General features: G+C 34.7%; 3 protein-coding genes and 1 long non-coding RNA gene across 7 annotated transcripts in view; 3 read left to right on the forward strand and 1 right to left on the reverse strand.

The window, feature by feature from the left end:
- Positions 1-1,057: 1,057 nt before the first annotated feature.
- Positions 1,058-18,567, reverse strand: part of LOC140980396 (flavonoid 3',5'-methyltransferase-like) — a 47,811-nt gene continuing 30,301 nt past the window's right edge. Inside the window, exons 2-6 of the mRNA XM_073446195.1 lie at positions 2,234-2,319; positions 2,092-2,177; positions 1,834-1,978; positions 1,582-1,713; positions 1,058-1,492 (exon numbers count right to left, since the gene is read on the reverse strand). Of these exons, the coding sequence (XP_073302296.1) occupies positions 1,202-1,492; positions 1,582-1,713; positions 1,834-1,978; positions 2,092-2,177; positions 2,234-2,287 (708 nt within the window). The 5' untranslated portion in view covers positions 2,288-2,319 and the 3' untranslated portion in view covers positions 1,058-1,201. The remainder of the gene's footprint in view (positions 1,493-1,581; positions 1,714-1,833; positions 1,979-2,091; positions 2,178-2,233; positions 2,320-18,567) is intronic.
- On the forward strand, positions 3,061-6,439 carry LOC140980231 (uncharacterized). The gene is made up of 3 exons (XR_012175908.1): positions 3,061-3,152; positions 3,225-3,319; positions 5,698-6,439. It is a non-coding gene; the product is annotated as an uncharacterized lncRNA (long non-coding RNA).
- LOC140980566 (probable pre-mRNA-splicing factor ATP-dependent RNA helicase DEAH2) lies at positions 8,666-13,897 on the forward strand. Of its 4 annotated transcripts, XM_073446456.1 has the most exons (8): positions 8,669-8,959; positions 9,550-9,974; positions 10,571-10,773; positions 10,869-11,953; positions 12,357-12,482; positions 12,555-12,793; positions 12,903-13,021; positions 13,572-13,892. In XM_073446456.1, exons 2-8 carry the CDS (start codon positions 9,693-9,695, stop codon positions 13,696-13,698), a joined length of 2,181 nt encoding a protein of 726 aa, XP_073302557.1. In that variant the 5' UTR covers positions 8,669-8,959; positions 9,550-9,692; the 3' UTR covers positions 13,699-13,892. The 4 variants fall into 4 exon arrangements, with proteins under 4 accessions (XP_073302560.1, XP_073302559.1, XP_073302557.1 ...); XM_073446457.1 differs by lacking the exons at positions 8,669-8,959; positions 9,550-9,974 and adding an exon at positions 10,388-10,486 and having other exon boundaries at positions 13,572-13,897; XM_073446459.1 differs by lacking the exons at positions 12,555-12,793; positions 12,903-13,021; positions 13,572-13,892 and having other exon boundaries at positions 8,666-8,959; positions 12,247-12,482.
- Positions 15,594-18,438, forward strand: LOC140980600 (F-box/kelch-repeat protein At1g67480-like). The gene is made up of 3 exons (XM_073446527.1): positions 15,594-16,273; positions 16,388-17,248; positions 17,592-18,438. The coding sequence occupies exons 2-3, from the start codon at positions 16,722-16,724 to the stop codon at positions 18,217-18,219; spliced, it is 1,155 nt and encodes a 384-aa protein (XP_073302628.1). The 5' UTR covers positions 15,594-16,273; positions 16,388-16,721; the 3' UTR covers positions 18,220-18,438.

Here is an 18,567-nt window from a genome sequence, read left to right on the forward strand (position 1 = left end):
TTTATTTTTGGCAAACAAAATATGATCACTGTTTTAATAATTTTCTGGCACCTTTTATTTTTTTTATTTTTTAAAAAAAGCAGAAAACGAAGAGGAATAATATTTATTATCTTTGTTTTTGTATTTTTAACCTCTATGCATATCATCTTTGTGGTCATCTTGATGATATTTATTAGCATAAATTTCATCATTGCGCTTGTCATCTGGATATTTCACATCAAATATACAAACTTTGGCAAACACCGTGCTTGTGAAAGAGTCCTATCGCCAATTCATTTTTGTTGGAATTGCCAGGTTTTAAAAGCTATTCTTATCAGATTTTATGGGATTTAATTTGGATTTGGAGATTTTATTAACCTCCTTTTGCTTCTATTTTTTCACCATCAACGTTATTCTTCTTCGATCTCGCCTCTACGAGGTAATTAGGCCTACTTTCTTTGCTTTTTTTTTAAAAAAAATCTTAATCTTATTTGCTGATCGGGAAAGCATTTTTTCAGTTGTTTATCTCTGGTTGCTACAAAATTCTAAACCAGAAGATCAATTTATGGGGAGAAATACATGAAAACTGGATGTTATAATGTCAAACGATTGACGTAAAAAATAATTCTCCACTTCTAACATCTGTTTTTTGGAATGCATGAGAATTTTGAGATGTGTTTAGAAGATCCACTTATAATTAATGTCAAACGGTATGACGTAAAACAGATGAACGTCGTCACATGTGTCAATTCTTCATTGCATGGAGCTACAGTGTCAACTTCTAATCAGATCCAATAAATTGGCCATCATATTATTCACATATGATACAAAATGGTTTGGTACATTTTATTTGACAAATGCCTCCGGCCAACCACTAAATCGTTGATTTTGAATATGTCATTTGGATATATGCAACAAATTCGTTCGTTTGTAAAAGTTTTTTATTTTGTCATGACTATATCATTATACTCTTATTTGATCAATAAACGAATATTGTACATCTTTATTTAATTATAAATCTATATATGGATATAGGTAAAAACATTTAATCAAACTATATATTTAACAATGCAGGATCAAATATGAATCCGGAATATTATTCATAATTTATTTAATTAAAGTTCACATAAAAAGAAGCCAAACAATATTACAAAACATACAGAAATAAATCGAAAACCAATATAAGTACGTAACGTTTAATTTTTTTTCTTTTCTTTTCAGTCTATATGAGACGTTTGCATAGACTGAGACCATCTCCGATGGAAAGGAGAGCTAATTCAATTCGAGAATCTTTTGCCAAGAAATTGTTGAATTCAATTATATCATTTTTCCAGGTCTTTAAAAAACTTGCAATTTTATCCTCGTCGGTTTCTGCTACTGATCCACCCCACAGAGTATTGTCGTAGGCTATTATCCCTCCGATTTTGACTAATTTCAATAGTTGTTCATGGTAGTTTATGTAATTAGGTTTATCCGCATCCACAAATGCAAAGTCAAATGTCCCTTCTTCACCCTGCAAAATTATCATTGTTTTTTGAAATTATATATATAATGCTAACAATTAATTAATTAATATCAAAGTACGTAAGTCGTCATACGTACTTTGGCAGAAAGTCCCTCGAGAACTTCAGTGGCATCAGACAGGATGAATTGAATTTTGTGCTCCACTTTTGCCTTTTGAATAAATGGCAATCCCGTCTCATAAGCTTCCCGGTCTATGTCAATAGCCATTATCTAAAACCAAAACAAGTATTTAATTAATTAATTTTCAAAGCATGCATATATATATATATACACACACACACATTAATTCCATGATTATTTAATTTGACTATTAAGTACTAGTTAACTCACTTTGCCATCATCAGGGAGTGCAAGAGCAGTCGACAAGAGTGAGTAACCAGTGAAAACCCCGACTTCAATCGTTTTCTTGGCGTTCATTATTTTCACCAGCATTGATAGGAGTGATCCCACATCTGCCGTTATACTCATCGCGCTCCTGATCATCGATCGATATTGATTAATGTGTCAATCATATCATTCCATTACTAGCTAATGATCATATTTCAAAGAAAAGAAAAATGCATATATATATTCTCCTGAAAAACATACATGTAGCTGTACTTTTCGATGGTGGCCATCCTTATTGCCTCGAGTTGCTCATGTTCTCTGGGGTATGCAAATGTATCCAAAATGTACTGCNATATACATGAAGTAGTCATCCAAGTGTAAACGAACAAATAAGATCGATCACCTTTCCAAGTGCATGGCTTTTCAGAATAGTGGGGTGATTGAACGTTTCTTTCATCTCGGAAGGGAAACACGATCTTTGAGGTGAATGACAAAAGGCAGATTTAATTTGGTTATGCTTCCTTTGCGATAACTTTGGCCCGATTTATAGAGGTGGCCAAACAACACAAAACAAAAAAGAAAGGAATATTTCTGAATTTATTATATGATTAGCGATATTGGTTATTTTCCCACCGATGCCGCCGTGAGAATTGCATCTTGACATTAATTCTTAAATCCCACGATTTTCCAATTATTTGAGTTATATAATATACAATTTATGAGAGTATAATGATTGTAATTAAACTGATTAAAATTAAGCAAGCTAAGCTAGCAACATGCAAGTCGTTGGATTTAATTCCTGATTAAAATAACAAGTCAATATGCATATTTTTTTTTCTTTTTATATATGAATTAAAAATAAGTGGGCATTTTCTCACAATGGAATTCGCTCTAAGAAATTATTAATTAGATTTTGTTTATGATTCAACACTAGTTTGATATTAAAATATAATTGATTCTTGCTAGGTGGGGTAGCTGACCGAACAATGAAATTTATTTATTAAATATCCCAAAAGTTGCTGATGCGCAACTACCAAACTTCACGTTGGTGTTTGGTGAACTGCGTGTGGTCATTTCATGTGATGTTTGTTAGGTTTTTTTTTACTTCTCTCCACTACTTCTTCTTTTTTTTAATTTCAAAACACAATATTCTATATGACTGGGAAGTATTTTAATATATATACTAGCAGATTGATATATATTATGATTTCAAGTACGCTTCCGCCACAATTTGTTAGTTAAATTCTTGATTATATAACATGATGGTTCTATAAGGATTAAATATTATGAAATCTACTAAATTCATCGAAAGCGATGCGGAGGTACATTAGATGCAACATGTGATTGATGTCGCTCTTCTTCGTTTAGAAGTAATAGTTGAATATTTATGTCAGGTTAAAGGCTTGGATGTGGATGCGCTTTTCATTTCTCACATTCAAGTTAACCAGACTCAAAAGCAAAGGCGCACTCAAGAGATCGAAAATAAATCGTATGTTGTTTATTTATTCAATCATGTGTTGTCCAAAGTTTGAACTAATAATAATTTGCTATCTCCCTACCACATTGAGCTGATTCTTTCGAAAAAGAAATAGCCGGTCAAGAAAGAGGTGAGTATAACGATTCATTTGAAATTTGTATTGATAATCCCAACATTTTCTTGAGCCCAAATCACATTCAACCTTGAGTTTGTGAGACATCATTGATGGTGGTAGGTGTTGATTGTTATGCGAAGCGAAAAATTCAGTGATTGTGAGGTAAAGTTGATGAAGAGGATCACACGATTGAATTGCACCTATAAATAGATGTGTTTTTGCTTCTTTCCAAGTCATCCAAAGCATCTCATTCTAAGCTCATTTATCACATCTCATATATTTGAGTTTGTTGTTCTATAATATTTGTTAGATGTTTGTTTTCATGTATTAATAGATTGTTTGTTCTCTTTGAAAATACAGTGAGTTGTTGTACACTACAAAATATTATAGTGAAATTCTTTTCAACTTGCATGTGGTTTTACTCTAATAAATTTTAAGAATTTTTCACGTAAATATCGGTCTTCAATTTTATCCTTTATTTTCATATTTATATCTTAAAATATAGCACCTGAGACCCAGGGGCGGATCTAGGCTTTCGACTCTGTGGGATCGCTTATAAAATATAGACAAAAAATTAAAAGAAAAAAAACAAATTTCATCGGTTATATTCAACTAAACATAAACAATACGTTTTTAATAAGAATATTTCTGACTAAAAGTATTTCGACGTTTTTTAAAATTTTCAAAGTCTTCAATAATAGCATCTATACAAATATTTTTAGCAATTTCTCTTTCAATAAATATCATCAATACATTCTAGAGAAAATCATCCTTCTTTTTGCTCCAAAGCATAGTTTTGACAATATTCATAGCTGAGAATGACCATTCTATAGTAGCGGTAGAAGCTAGAAGAGTCGACACAAGCACGATCACTCTAAAAACAAGGTCATGTGTAGCAGCTTTTTTAGTCTTCACCAACCATTGACACAACTCGGAAATGGTTGAAAACTTTTGTAGTATCCTTTGACTACATTATGTGCATAGTGCTTCAACTGCATCTTTAACTGTTTTTTTCTTCGTTAGTAAAATCTTGTGGATAAAAATTTTCAACCAAATTGCATATATCCAGATATCTCAATGAATCACTTGCATTTTGAGGATTTAAGGTGGAACTAAGCATGAGCAACTTCATCGCAACTTCACTAAAACGCATATTAATTTCTTGCATTTGTGAATCTATCGTGGCATAAAAAAGCCTCCCTGATAATGATGCGCAATGGTGTAATTTCCTTGATGACGACGGCTCGACCTCGCCTATCAACATACTGAGCACTTAAATCAAGAACATCAATATTACGAGCCACACAAAAAGACTTCACTTTTTCAAGTAAATCATCTCATTTGTCATCCCTTAGCTCTTGTATTAGTTTTTTTGTAGACGACACTAGCTCCATTGCATTCAAAATATCTTGAGACTTACTTTGCAATGTCTGACAAAGCACATCCGTGATCTCCATAATCTTGTTCATTAGATGCAATATGAATACAAAATAAAATAAAGTCATTTCATCATATACAGACGTTGCATCTGCTCTTTGAGAAGGAAATCCATCCTTCATAACTTTGAACAATACAGTATATGCTGCACTAAACATCTTGATAAAGCTCGACAATGATCTAAAATGAGAACTCCAACGCGTATCAACTGCTCGTTGTAAATTACATATCTGATTAAGTTCACGCCCTGTCTCGAGTTCATTAATAGAAATCAAATGAATAATGTCATTATGTGATCTTCCTTCAATTCATCATTACACTTGCACGAAGCACCAACCATATTAACTATGAAATTTAATTTATCAAAAAACTTATGAATGGGAGTTACATTTTTTGTTGCCGCAACAAGAGCCATCTGCAATCGATGGGCAAAGCAATGAACATAATAAGCACTATTATAATCTTTCAAAATCAAAGCTTGTAGTTCATTGAACTCACCCCTCATATTGCTAGCACTGTTGTAACCTTGACCTATAATATTTTGGACATCCAAATTCTAATGACTCAAATAAGAATATATAGCATTCTTTAATTTGAAAGCTGTCGTATCTGATACATGAACAAGCCCAAAAAAACGTTCTTGTATGCATCCATTTTTGTCCACGAACCTCAACACTATAGATATTTGTTCTCCTTTTGACTTATCACGTGCTTCATTGATGACTTTGCAATACTTGCCGGCTGCAATTTCTTCACTAATTACATTTTTCACTCTCTATGAAAACATGTGAAGTATTTGCTTTTGAATATCATGACATGTATACTTGGAATTTTTCAGAGTTTTCTGTATTGCATTTGAAAGCTCATCATTATAGAAGGCCACCACATCAAGAAATTCAAGAAAATGTTCACGATTAGATGAATTAGAGCTCTCATCGTGACCTCTAAAAGGAACGCCCTGAAGCGCAAGCAACCGAACTACATATATACCAACTTTCAACCGAAGGCAATTCTTTGCAACTGCTTCTGAGCTAATTTTGTTGAAAAACCTTGGTATATGTCAAGGTTGGTTCATTAAATCCTCACATGCATTTTCAGTCATACGATGGGGTGAAGATACATTAACTTTCCCAATATGACATTGTAAAGAACATGTTTTCCACTTCGAGCCTTCTTCCAATTATCAAATCCAACAACAGTAAATACAGTTCGCTTAAGACATCTCAATGGATTGTTAAAGATAAAGCAGGAACAACAGAAAGCTTTATCTTTTGCTAGGGAATACTCCAACCAAGGAAAAATCTCATACCAGGATGATTGAAACCTGCGAGGATGAAGATTATTTTTATTTAGTGGATATTCTGAAAGTATAAGTTACTTTGTTTTCAGATTAAGATAAGCCCGACAAATTTCTTTTTACTTGTTGGGAGAGTATTCTCATATTTGTCGACGTAATCCTAGATCACGCTCTAAGAAGTGAAGATCAACCTTTGCACTTTCAACCTTCCTTAACTTTTGAGAATGAATCTTGGGTGGAAGATTATTAGCTGAGGGTATAGATGGGGATGTAGAAATGGGATGATCTAATTGATTTGATATCTCCTCTGAAAAAATTTATCAATTGTAACATATTTTCTCCTTTATGAATAAAATCACATCTGACACAATAAATAAAATCTAGTCATTTAAATCTACTAACATCATAAATAAAATATCTATAATAATACATTACCAAAATCACTGCTACACTTAAAAATCTCAACAAAATATAATAAACAAGTGTATAAAATAATATAAACAAACAAATATCAATAACTACATAAATTAGTACAAAAATAAATTACAGTCCATAATAGTAGCATCTCAAATAATCATATGTCATGTTGAGATGACAATTTCTGAAAATACAAAATTTAACCCAACATACTATTAAATGATAGATGAATTTTAAAGAAGTTGTTGAATAATTTATGAAAAACATTTTACCAGATTAATAAATTCTGTCAAAGGTATGTAGCAATGTGCATTCTAGATGCATGATGTCAAATGATTATTACAGTTGCTAAAGTTTTAATTTAAATCTTAGTTGAATCAAGTAATTGGAATTTTAATCAGCAATAATGATCAATTGCACAGAAGCTCCACAATGTAATGAGAGCAAAACATTTAAATAAATCATAGTTTTATGCTTTATATGACATGTGTATATGCTAAAGATTGAAAAGCATATACCCGAGGGCCTAGACTTACTATTTGTAAGCAACAAATACACCTGATTAGGTTTTAAGTAACAAATAATCATAAACAAGCATCAAAGATCATGTATAAATGAAATGTAAAAGAGATTTATGGATCGGTACTTTTGAATTTTTTGCCTTCCTCATTCATTTATGTTATCTATCTTTCATGACCTCAGTTCTTAATTTTCTACAAGAATCCAAGATTTCAATTTCATAATAAACTCACAATGTTAAAACTCGTATTGATCAAGTCATTCCCAAATTTTTTGTTTTCAAGAAATGGGTTTAGAAACATTTCTAATAAAGAAGATGAAACAAATATAAATATTCTTCGATGGAAATCTTAGAACAAAAAACTGTAACAATGTGACACCACAACATGATCGCATACAGAATCACAGAAAACACATAGACATGCCCAAATACGTACACAAGCCTATTGAAAATGGTAATCGAAAAAATAACTGGAGAAAAACTCCAATCTCATAGTCCATTGACACCAAATAACGATTTCACTAGTTGATCTTCTACCACACCACAGTACCACCAACGAAGAATTGATTTGGGAAAAAATCTAAATTAGGGTAATCCATCTTTGGAAGAGTGTTATTTGAGCATAGTGAAAATAGAAAAGGCTTTTCATTGTGATAATAAATAATAAAGTATTAATTTTTTTTTTAAAGTAAATCAATTATTAAAGGGAAAAAAATAAGATGAGAATTGATGATTCGAAAGCAAGTACAGAAACTCTTATCTTGTCATGAAGATACATGCTCTTTTAATTTATTGTAATGGGCTTTTATGTATATATACTCAATTTTTCAAAAATTAATATCAACAAAAAAATTTGGTGGGGCGATGGCCCGCGTTGGCCCTTACATAAATTCGACCAACAAGTGGTATTAAAGCCTTAGTTTAAAATTTTTTTAACATTTTCTAATATTTAGATTATATGGTTAAATTCATATAATTTAAATAAAATTACTAAAAATTTTAAAATTGGATAACAAAAATATTTTCTCAAAATTTCTATCCATTTAACATAATCAGAAAATAAATCCAAACAAATTGAGAAAAAAAAGTTAAAAATTCAGTCATCAATTTATCAAAATAAACAAACCAAATTAATTGGTCCGATTGATTGTTATGATATATCAAGTAGAGTGGAGCAGGTCAATATTGTGTGAGTTCCAGGTAGCTCGATTTCAGCTCGTTAAAACATTAGATAATGGTAGCTTTCTTTCCTCCCAACGGAGATGGTTGATAGCACTACCAATAGACCAAGTAAGATTGAATTGTGAAATCCAACAGTTATGCAATCAATCATAAGAGTGATACAAAATCATGAAAGACAACCGATGATTGTGTTTGAAAAAAAAGATCGATAAGCCACCATGTTGAAACTTTGTGTGATTGAGGATGAAATCAAAAGATGCCAACTTACATGTTTATGAGATGACTCCAAACTCTATTCTAACCGCGCAAACAGTCATACTCTCATAAAAACAAGACCAAGCTATTAAAAAACAAAATAAAAAACATACACACACACACACACACACACACACACACACACCAAATCTGAAACGAAACCCTTTCAAGTCCAAGCAAGCCCTAAAATCTAAATCCATAAGAAAACTCTCTCAAACCTGCGCAGTCTCTCAGCGCCGGCCACCGGAAGCAATAGCCGCATCAGCAACTGCAAATCGCCAGAAAACCCAGCACAATCTGCTGGTTTTTGCACCCTTCAAGCTTTGGGGTTTTACTTTGTTTTTTGAGTTTTTCCCCAGTCCCATCTCCCGACGAATTATACGGAACGTATATAAGCTTGATTTTTACTGATCCTCGGGCCTCTGAAGGGTAAAATCTCAACGCTCATTTATTTTTCTTCAATTGTTTTGTTTTCGATGGTTTTTATTGATTAAAATTGTTTAAGCTTTTTATGTCAGATTTCAAGGGCATGAATGCATGTGAAGCATTATAGTGTCTTTGTAGATCGAGTTTAGAACTCGGGAAATGCAACAAGTCCACATAATAATTTTTTTAAAACTCGATTTAGATCAAAGGGCAATGCAACAGATCAATTTTAAATTTATTTTTTAATTTAATTTCAAGACGAGAAGATGAATAATTCAAATTTAGAGCCCTCACAACTCTTACCTAAACCCACGCTAACGTCCCCTTTAGGGTTTAACAGTGAATCCAAAACCCGAACCAGAAACTTTCTGTTGTGTTTCAGTTTCCAGAACCATAAAAACTTCTTCAAAAAAGTTTGGAGCGTTGTAGACAATTTAAGTCGCTAGATTTTCATTAGTGAAGTTCAAGTCCTATTATTTTCTTTTTTAATCATTGAAAATTAAAGGTTTGAAGTAGGTATTAATTTGTTTAAACTTACTTTATAACTCTTATGAATAACTGCATCCCAAACCGTGACCAATCTATCCCTTCAGGTTTTTGTCCCTACTGGGGCATCAGTCAGTCAGTCAGTCAGTCGAACCTCGCATCAGTTTATTCAGTTCCCAGCTTTATCTATTGACTTGAGGTAGAAAGATATATTGATATAGTCGTGTAATTGGAGAACAACACTAGGTAGATGGGAACAGAGAGGAAAAGGAAGGTAAGCCTGTTTGACGTGGTGGACGAGGCATCGGCGTCGGTTAAGATCTCCAGAGCCAATGGAAACGATGGCATGGCTGCTTCTGCTTCGACAATTAACCGGTGGAATGGAAGGGCTTTCTCTCAGAGATATTATGAGATTCTGGATAAGAGGAAGTCCCTCCCCGTTTGGCATCAGAAAGATGAGTTCTTTCAGGCGCTTAAAGCTAATCAAGCCCTAATTCTTGTTGGGGAAACTGGCAGTGGTAAAACCACTCAGGTCAGTGTTCGTACATGTAATTATCCTTAAACTTTCTCTGTCACGAGTTATGGCATCTGGAAAATTAAGTAGATGGTAATAGTAAATAGTCAAAATTAATTACCAGAAAGAGGTGAGGACGGACTCCTTGTTTGCCGTGGTGCCTTGTGATGTCTGATCAACTTAAGTCGATATTTTTTTGAGAACTTAAGTCAATATTTTGTTCATTATATTAAAGATTATTTTTTTCCTCCATCTTTTGTAGGGACACGTAAGTTTCTTTTGTGACTTAGTCTTGCATTTTCCTCTTTTTTTCTCTTACCCTTGTACTGCAATAGAAAACTAAATTTGATGATGAACTAGAGGGGCCTCCCGGTGCAATGTTTGCTTGCTTCAAATTCGTAATTTCAGCTTGACTCTTTATTGTGTTAGGTGTTTAGCCTTACGCTTATGCATATTGCATCCACACACACTCATTTTTATGCTGGACAAGAGGCCTTGCCGTTTACTTGCGTTGAGCACACCCTTTTGTAGTACTACATTTGAACGTTCAGAAAACTATCCTTTTATTTATTTTATTGTTTGAGCTCCATGATTGAATTTGTTTCTCGTTGCAGATTCCTCAGTTTGTTCTGGAGGCTATAGAGATAGAGTCCCCGGATAAGCGCAAGAAGTTCATGGTTGGATGCACCCAGCCTCGGAGAGTGGCTGCAATGTCTGTTTCAAGAAGAGTGGCCGAAGAGATGGATGTGACTATTGGGGAGGAGGTTGGTTATAGTATTCGTTTTGAAGACTGCAGCAGTGCTAGAACAGTTTTGAAGTAAGTTTTTTTCATCTAAATACATTATTGCTTATTATTCTCTTGTCTTTTTTATTGCCATGCCTTTATCATGATATATGTTTTTTATTTGTTAGATACTTAACAGATGGTATGCTTCTGAGAGAAGCCATGACTGATCCACTCTTGGAGAGATACAAAGTGATCATACTTGATGAGGCTCATGAGAGAACTTTGGCAACAGATGTTCTTTTTGGACTTCTGAAGGAAGTGTTGAAAAATAGGCCTGACTTGAAGCTAGTAGTCATGAGTGCTACGCTTGAGGCTGAAAAATTTCAGGGTTATTTTCATGGTGCACCATTAATGAAAGTGCCGGGAAGGCTTCATCCAGTTGAGATTTTTTACACACAGGATCCTGAAAGAGATTACCTGGAAGCCGCTATTAAGACTGTCATTCAGATACACACTTTTGAAGGTCCTGGGGATATACTTGTGTTTTTAACTGGAGAAGAGGAAATTGAAGATGCTTGTCGCAAGATGACAAAAGAAATAGCCAACATTGGAGATCATGTTGGACCAGTTAAAATAGTACCACTATACTCCACCCTTCCTCCAGCTATGCAGCAGAAGATTTTTGAAGCTGCACCACCCCCAGTGGTGGAGGGCGGTCCACCTGGAAGGAAGATTGTCGTGTCCACAAATATTGCCGAAACCTCTTTAACTATTGATGGTATAGTTTATGTTATAGATCCAGGGTTTGCAAAACAGAAGGTTTATAACCCACGGATTCGTGTTGAGTCTCTCTTGGTTTCACCTATATCAAAGGCTAGTGCTCATCAGCGTTCAGGGCGTGCTGGTAGAACTCAGCCAGGCAAGTGTTTCAGGCTCTACACTGAAAAAAGTTTCAATAATGATCTTGTGGCGCAGACATATCCAGAGATACTGCGGTCAAACCTTGCAAATACAGTACTCACATTGAAGAAACTGGGAATAGACGATTTGGTCCATTTTGATTTTATGGACCCACCCGCTCCAGAGACACTGATGAGAGCACTGGAGGTCTTGAATTACTTAGGGGCCCTTGATGATGATGGAAATTTGACCAAGTTAGGTGAAATCATGAGTGAACTTCCATTAGATCCTCAAATGGCAAAAATGCTAGTTGTCAGCCCAGAGTTCAATTGTTCAAACGAGATTCTTTCAGTATCTGCTATGCTTTCAGGTATTCAATGTTGCTATTGTGGTCTTAGTCATGGGTGTTGTCCCAATTATAATAGATCCTCTTGGTCGATTTAGTCCTTCACTATTCGTGGAGTTAATGCTTAGTTCGCTTTTATGCATAGAAGTACATCTGTGCATTGTAGTCTTAAATATTTTACTCCATACATGACTGCAGATGCACTCGTGTATGTGGTTGATATTTGAGTGTCTGCTTAGGTGTCATCAGCATGTCTTGTCTGGGTTTCATGCCTCCATAGGCATGTGCCAAAGATTTCTAAGTAAATGCTGATGCAGATAGTTGCAGTTTCTCAGTATTCTCTCATGAAGCAAATGGTATCTTCTCGCCTCTATGCATCTGCTGACCTTCCATGGGCCTCCTCTGTGATTATCAATTTTTTCTCTAGTACCCAATTGCTTTGTCCGGCCTAGGGAGGCGCAAAAGGCTGCAGATGAAGCAAAAGCCCGGTTCGGTCACATCGATGGGGATCACCTCACTCTGTTGAATGTGTATCATGCATACAAGCAAAACAGTGAGTAGACGTGATTTGTTTTTCATTTTTTTCCTCGGTCGGTGCTAATATTGCCGTCTGAATGATCTGCAGAGGAAGATCCACAATGGTGCTATGAGAATTTCGTCAATCATAGGGCTCTTAAATCTGCGGACAATGTTAGACAACAGCTAGCTCGCATAATGGCTAGGTTCAACCTGAAGTTATGCAGCACGGATTTTAATAGTCGTGATTACTATGTGAATATTAGGAAGGCTATGCTAGCTGGATATTTCATGCAAGTTGCCCATTTGGAGCGCACTGGCCACTATCTTACAGTAAAAGATAATCAAGTATTTTCTCATGACTCCGTTATTTTGTTCTTGGAATGGGCTTGTGTAGTACATTCCCAAACAATATACATTCCTGTTATATGTCTGATGTTATTTGCTTTACTTGCAGGTTGTACATTTGCACCCGTCAAATTGCCTGGACCATAAGCCAGAGTGGGTTATCTACAATGAATACGTTCTGACAAGCAGGAATTTTATCCGTACTGTAACGGATGTGCGTGGTGAATGGTCAGTTAATCCACCATATCATTTGACTTGTTTGTTGTATGATATGTTTTCCTGTTGAGTGTCGACACCTGTATACCCTCAATACATAAAGCAAAAAGTTATCTTTTGACAATGGGAAAGGCCTCATTTTAAAAAATTGGTCCAAAAAATACACTGTATAGTTCATGTGGTTTTCAGCATTTCCACGTGGTTATGTTTATGCTTATGCTGTTTGTTTTCTTTTTGGTTAAAGCTCCTTGCTATTGGCTGAATTTTTTTTATCCATGGCATTACTCCATGAGCTAGCTGAATAATCTTATGCTACTGCTGGAATTAAATAATGGTTTGCCCCTGTTTTACGACTCTTGAAGAGTCTGTTGTGTAATCCCTGTGTTCGGATTGTACCTTTAACTGCATGTTATTGTGATGACCAGGTTGAGGCTGATTTTCAGAATGGTGGTTTTTGTTTATAACGATTATTTGATTAGTGATTTTGGGTTTGGATTATTTATTTTACTTGTCGAATCAGGTGGAATGATGATCTTTTCCCTGTGGTGTTAAATGATTGCAGGTTGATTGACATTGCTCCCCACTATTATGATTTGAGTAATTTCCCGAATTGTGAGGCGAAGCGTCAACTGGAGAAGTTATATAAGAAGCGGGAGAGCTCGAGGGAGGAGGGCAAGAATAGGAAGTGATGAATTCAGTTGTTAGCATTTTAGCCCAATGCGTCTGAGTTGATATTTGATTGTGCTTTCAATTTTTAAGATAAAATCATTCAGAGTTATTAATCATTGTGTATTTTGATTTCTATTAGCATTAATCTGGTTTGACTGACTGAATGAATCAGTTTTGTTAGTGGGCGTACTTGTATTGTTGAACTGTGAATAGCGGACGTCAACATTGCATGATAATAGATAATTCTCATCTTAAAAGAACAAACGAAGAGGAAAAAGGTGATGAGAATGCCTTTTGTGATTGGTTGGGTTTGGACAAGAGATACACATTTTGATCGATTGTATTATTAATGAAACAATTATGTTTGTTAAATAATGGGTTGGCCGGCCTCTTCATTTCTATATATATAGCAATCAGATTTAAAGATATTTTGTTTGCTGGTAACCACGGAATTTTATGCGATGAAGTTGTAGGTTTCGGTCACTTTGTGGCCCTTCGTTGAGCTAAAAACAAATTTGACTCTATATTGGATTTGTGGTCACATTAGCAAAAGACACACATACGACTAGGACTAGGTATTTTTCTTTTTTAAAAATAATAATACACGTACACTTCTTAAATATATAATTGGATTTGAATCTTTAAGTTATTAATATAATAAATCATACATTTAATTAGCTATTATTGCGTGTAAACATGTACAAGTCAACTAATCTCAAAACAAAACTAAGTCATACAACAATTATATAATTATTATATCGCATTTTAGGTTCAAATCAGGGATTGACGATTTCTCCTGCATTAGCTGTTGTTTGGTTCATTTATTGCAAGCCAATCGTAATCCTTATTCTCATCGTGAAACTCTGATTATGACAGAGAATGAATCTCCCCTAGTTGATGTGATATCTTAAAAACAAAAACATGAAATTACCAAAATAATGGCTATCTAAAAGACTTTTTATGCAATCCTAAAAGAAAAATTTATAATAAAATATTCAAGTGTATTGTGGTGATTTATGTTGTGAAATACACAAATTTTATGATTAATATTATATTTAAACCAAACACCATATATTTTATAACATAATATTAATAATCCATATACTTTAATTATTTATCGTTCTTATAATTATCTTATCATAGACGTCAGTTATTTATATTTAAATGCATGAGGTTAAAGTCAATGATTTCAAATTTACAATAACATATTCATTAGTCAATGTCTATTTAAAATTTCATCATTCATACATAAGTTCATGTATAGGTATACATATTTCGGTATTTAGAGTTTTTATTATTCATATGTTTGTGACATTTATATATTAAATGAACGATATCAAAATTTATTATCAATTAATTAAATATGGTGACGAATCAAAATTGTGTATATGATTGAGACGGTCTCATGAATCTTTATCTGTGAGATGAGTCAACCCTACCGATATTCAAAATAAAAAGTAATACTCTTAGTATAAAAAATAATATTTTTTCATGGATGATACAAATAAGAGATTCGTCTCACAAAATACGAATCATGAGATGTCTCCAACAAATTTTTGACAATGTTATATTTTCATGGATGTGTATATTGTCTTGTCACGATTACCGCATTTCCTATATTGTCGCCCCTCTTTGACTGAATCCTTATCCATTCTCCCCCATTTCCTTATTTATTATTTATTCCCAATTTCTAGCGTTATCGCTCTTCACTAGTGCCTCTGCTTCCTCAAAAGTTTCCAATTTCGCAGGTAAATTTTCCCTTTTATTTAATCGATCAATCCATCTGTTCTTTTTGGATGTCTCATACTCGAGTTTCTATTAATTCTTTATGATTTTGTAATGTTAGTCTCTTTTCGTTTGAATCTACGAATGCTTTTGCTGTAGCGATTTTACTCATTGAATGAATGACTGATTCGTTCTATAGCATTTGTTATGCTTTCGAATAAGTAGATCTTGAACAATTGTGAGTTTTAAGCTGTTTATTTCCGCTTTTACGATCCAACTTCTTATGCTAAGTGACTGATTGTTTTGATCTGGATTGCTTTTTCTCCATTCTGGATCCGTTTACGTTTATATGCATCATTTTACCACCTTTTCTCATCGTGCTATTAATAGCATACTTTCAGTTAATAGTGGGCAAGGTAATTTTAGAGTTCTGATATCGTTACCTTTTTTTTCATTCTTCTTTTATTGCTTGGTGGTTGGATGTTTGTGGTGGATTTTGTGTTTGGGGTTAGTTGAGCTAAATAGTTCTCTCTTGCGAAGCTCAACTTAAGCACGTATGGATTTGTTGATTTATAAATATCAAGTTGGTGGCATATTGACTTCATGTCATTAACCTTTTTTCATTGGTGGTTTGAATCATTATAGATGCATTCCAGCAGCAGAATTTGACTAGTCATATCTCAAGCACATCTTGATTTCTGATTTCAGGAGTCCTTCGTTTTAAAATAGCCATAGTTCTCTTGATAGTTGAATCTCTAGATTAACAGTTGAATCATTTTCTAAATCTCAAAGAAATTATTTTGCACGACATCCATCAGGTTCAATGGAAGTGACGGGGGGTTAAAACTCATCAGGTTATGGCCTTGTCAGGTATTATTTTGTTTCCTTATCGACTATTCTTGGATCTGGTGTATGCTATTTTCATTAGATTTTTAATTTTATTTCTTGAAATTATTTTATCTTAATATGTGCTGGAAACTATAGGTACTCAGGAAATGTGCAAGAAGAAATATATATCAACAGAATTGAAATTGGCCACCTGCCTAGTTTGTTCAAAGAAGTTGGAACATAGAAGGACCACTGAAATTGGAATGGAATTTAAATCTTATTGGATGAAGCATAAAAGATCGGCATTAGCAGATCATGAGGTCCATTTCGCTACAACTTTCTTGCCTTGGTCTCGTAAAATTCACATCACTGAGGGATTTCATGAATTTCTCTAATTGGTATCCAAATATCGTTTAGTTGCTTTTATGCTTGTCTTCAAAGACATTTGGTTAAGTGTGGTGTCAAACTCCTGTAGTCTGTGACTTGAAGAATGCCAGGCCCTTTTCCCGTGAAGAGAATAAAAGAATCAGACATGTGTTTCTCCCATTTGGCCCATAAAGCTACTCCGGATGCTAAAAGTGATTCAATCTTAAATAATTTGAAGGTTTCCGATGATTGTCATAGTCCCATCTTACCTGGATTGCCTGATGATGTCTCTAAGCACTGCCTTGCTCTTGTTCCTCGATCTAATTTTTCCTCCATGGGTGCTGTGTGCAAGCAATGGAGGTCTTTTATCAAAAGCAAGGAGTTCATCACCGTCAGAAAACTAGCTGGGAAGCTCGAGGAATGGCTTTACATCCTTACTATGAATGCTGAGGGAAAAGAGAGCCACTGGGAGGTTCTGGATTGTTACGGACACAAACACCATCAACTCCCACAAATGCCTGGACCTGTCGTAGCAGGCTTTGGCGTGGTTGTTCTCAATGGAAAACTTCTTTTTATTGCTGGCTACTCTGTGGTAGATGGAACTCAATCTGTTTTAGCAGATGTTCATCAATATGATTCTTGCCTCAACAGGTATAATATAATTTGTCACTTTTCCATTTCCTCACTGGTTCCTATGAACGTCTGTTTGCTCAAACAGCCTAATTTGCTTATCTGATTTATTTTATCAAAGTATGAAAGTAATATAGTCTTTTTCAACTTCCTATTATGTGCAAATTAATGTGGTTTACGATATATCAGCATTGATTCAAGCATCAATAGATTTATGTTACGTTGTCACTGATTTGGCTATCCATCAACTTATTGGACATATTTTTCCCTCTCAAATTAAAGAAAATTTCGGAACATTCATGTGTACCTCTGTCCAAGGCTAACTTTTTTGGATCATCCATAACAAAATTTCTGACTCTTGCAGCTGGAGCAAATTAGCTAGCATGAATGTTGCGCGGTATGACTTTGGTTGTGCTGAGGTGAATGGTGTAGTCTATGTGGTTGGAGGATGTGGGAAGGATGGAGACTCTCTCTCATGTGTTGAGATTTATGACCCCGATACAGACAAGTGGACTGTGATAGAGAGTATGAGGCGACCAAGGTGGGGATGTTTTGCCTGTGGCTTCGAGGGGAAGCTCTATGTTATGGGAGGTAGGTCGAGTTTCACCATTGGAAACTCGAGGTTTGTTGATGTCTATAGCCCTGAGAGGCACACATGGTGCCAGATAAAAAATGGCTGTGTTATGGTTACTGCTCATGCAGTACTAGGAAAGAAGTTGTGTTGCATGGAATGGAAAAACGAACGTAGACTCGCTATATTTAACCCTGCGGACAACTCATGGAAGATGGTTCCTGTTCCTGTGGCAGGAAGCATGAGTATTGGGTTCCGATTTGGAATATTGGATGGAAAGCTTTTGTTGTTTTCGCTGCAGGAGTATCCTGGTTACCATACTCTGTTATACGATCCAAATGCCGCCCCAGGATCTGAATGGCAGATATCAGATATAAAGCCATCGGGGTCGTGCTTATGCAGTGTCACAATCAAAGCTTGAGCTGCGTGTTGAAATCAAATTTCATTGTCTGCTATTGAATTGTTGATTGTCAGTGTTCCGTCAATGCAAGAAACATGTACGTTGTTTTGGGATCTGATCTTGGTTTTGAAAAACTTCGAAATTGTAGTGTAATTCATGCTAGTGTACGACTTTGTCTTGTTGGATGTGTTGGTGGTTGGTTATTAATATTTCTACTCGATTCATTCAATGTTACTGACACCATCGGTATGTACTTTCCCAATTTCGAAAGCTTGTTCTGGAGCATCGCCAAACACTAGTCGTTCAGTGTGGACACCAAATTCAATCCACTTAATTTCCTTGACAGGATTTACTTGTAGTACGTAGTAT

Source organism: Primulina huaijiensis, chromosome 7 (assembly GCF_012295235.1).
Source record: "Primulina huaijiensis isolate GDHJ02 chromosome 7, ASM1229523v2, whole genome shotgun sequence".
In the NCBI taxonomy this organism is placed as follows: Eukaryota; Viridiplantae; Streptophyta; class Magnoliopsida; order Lamiales; family Gesneriaceae; genus Primulina; species Primulina huaijiensis.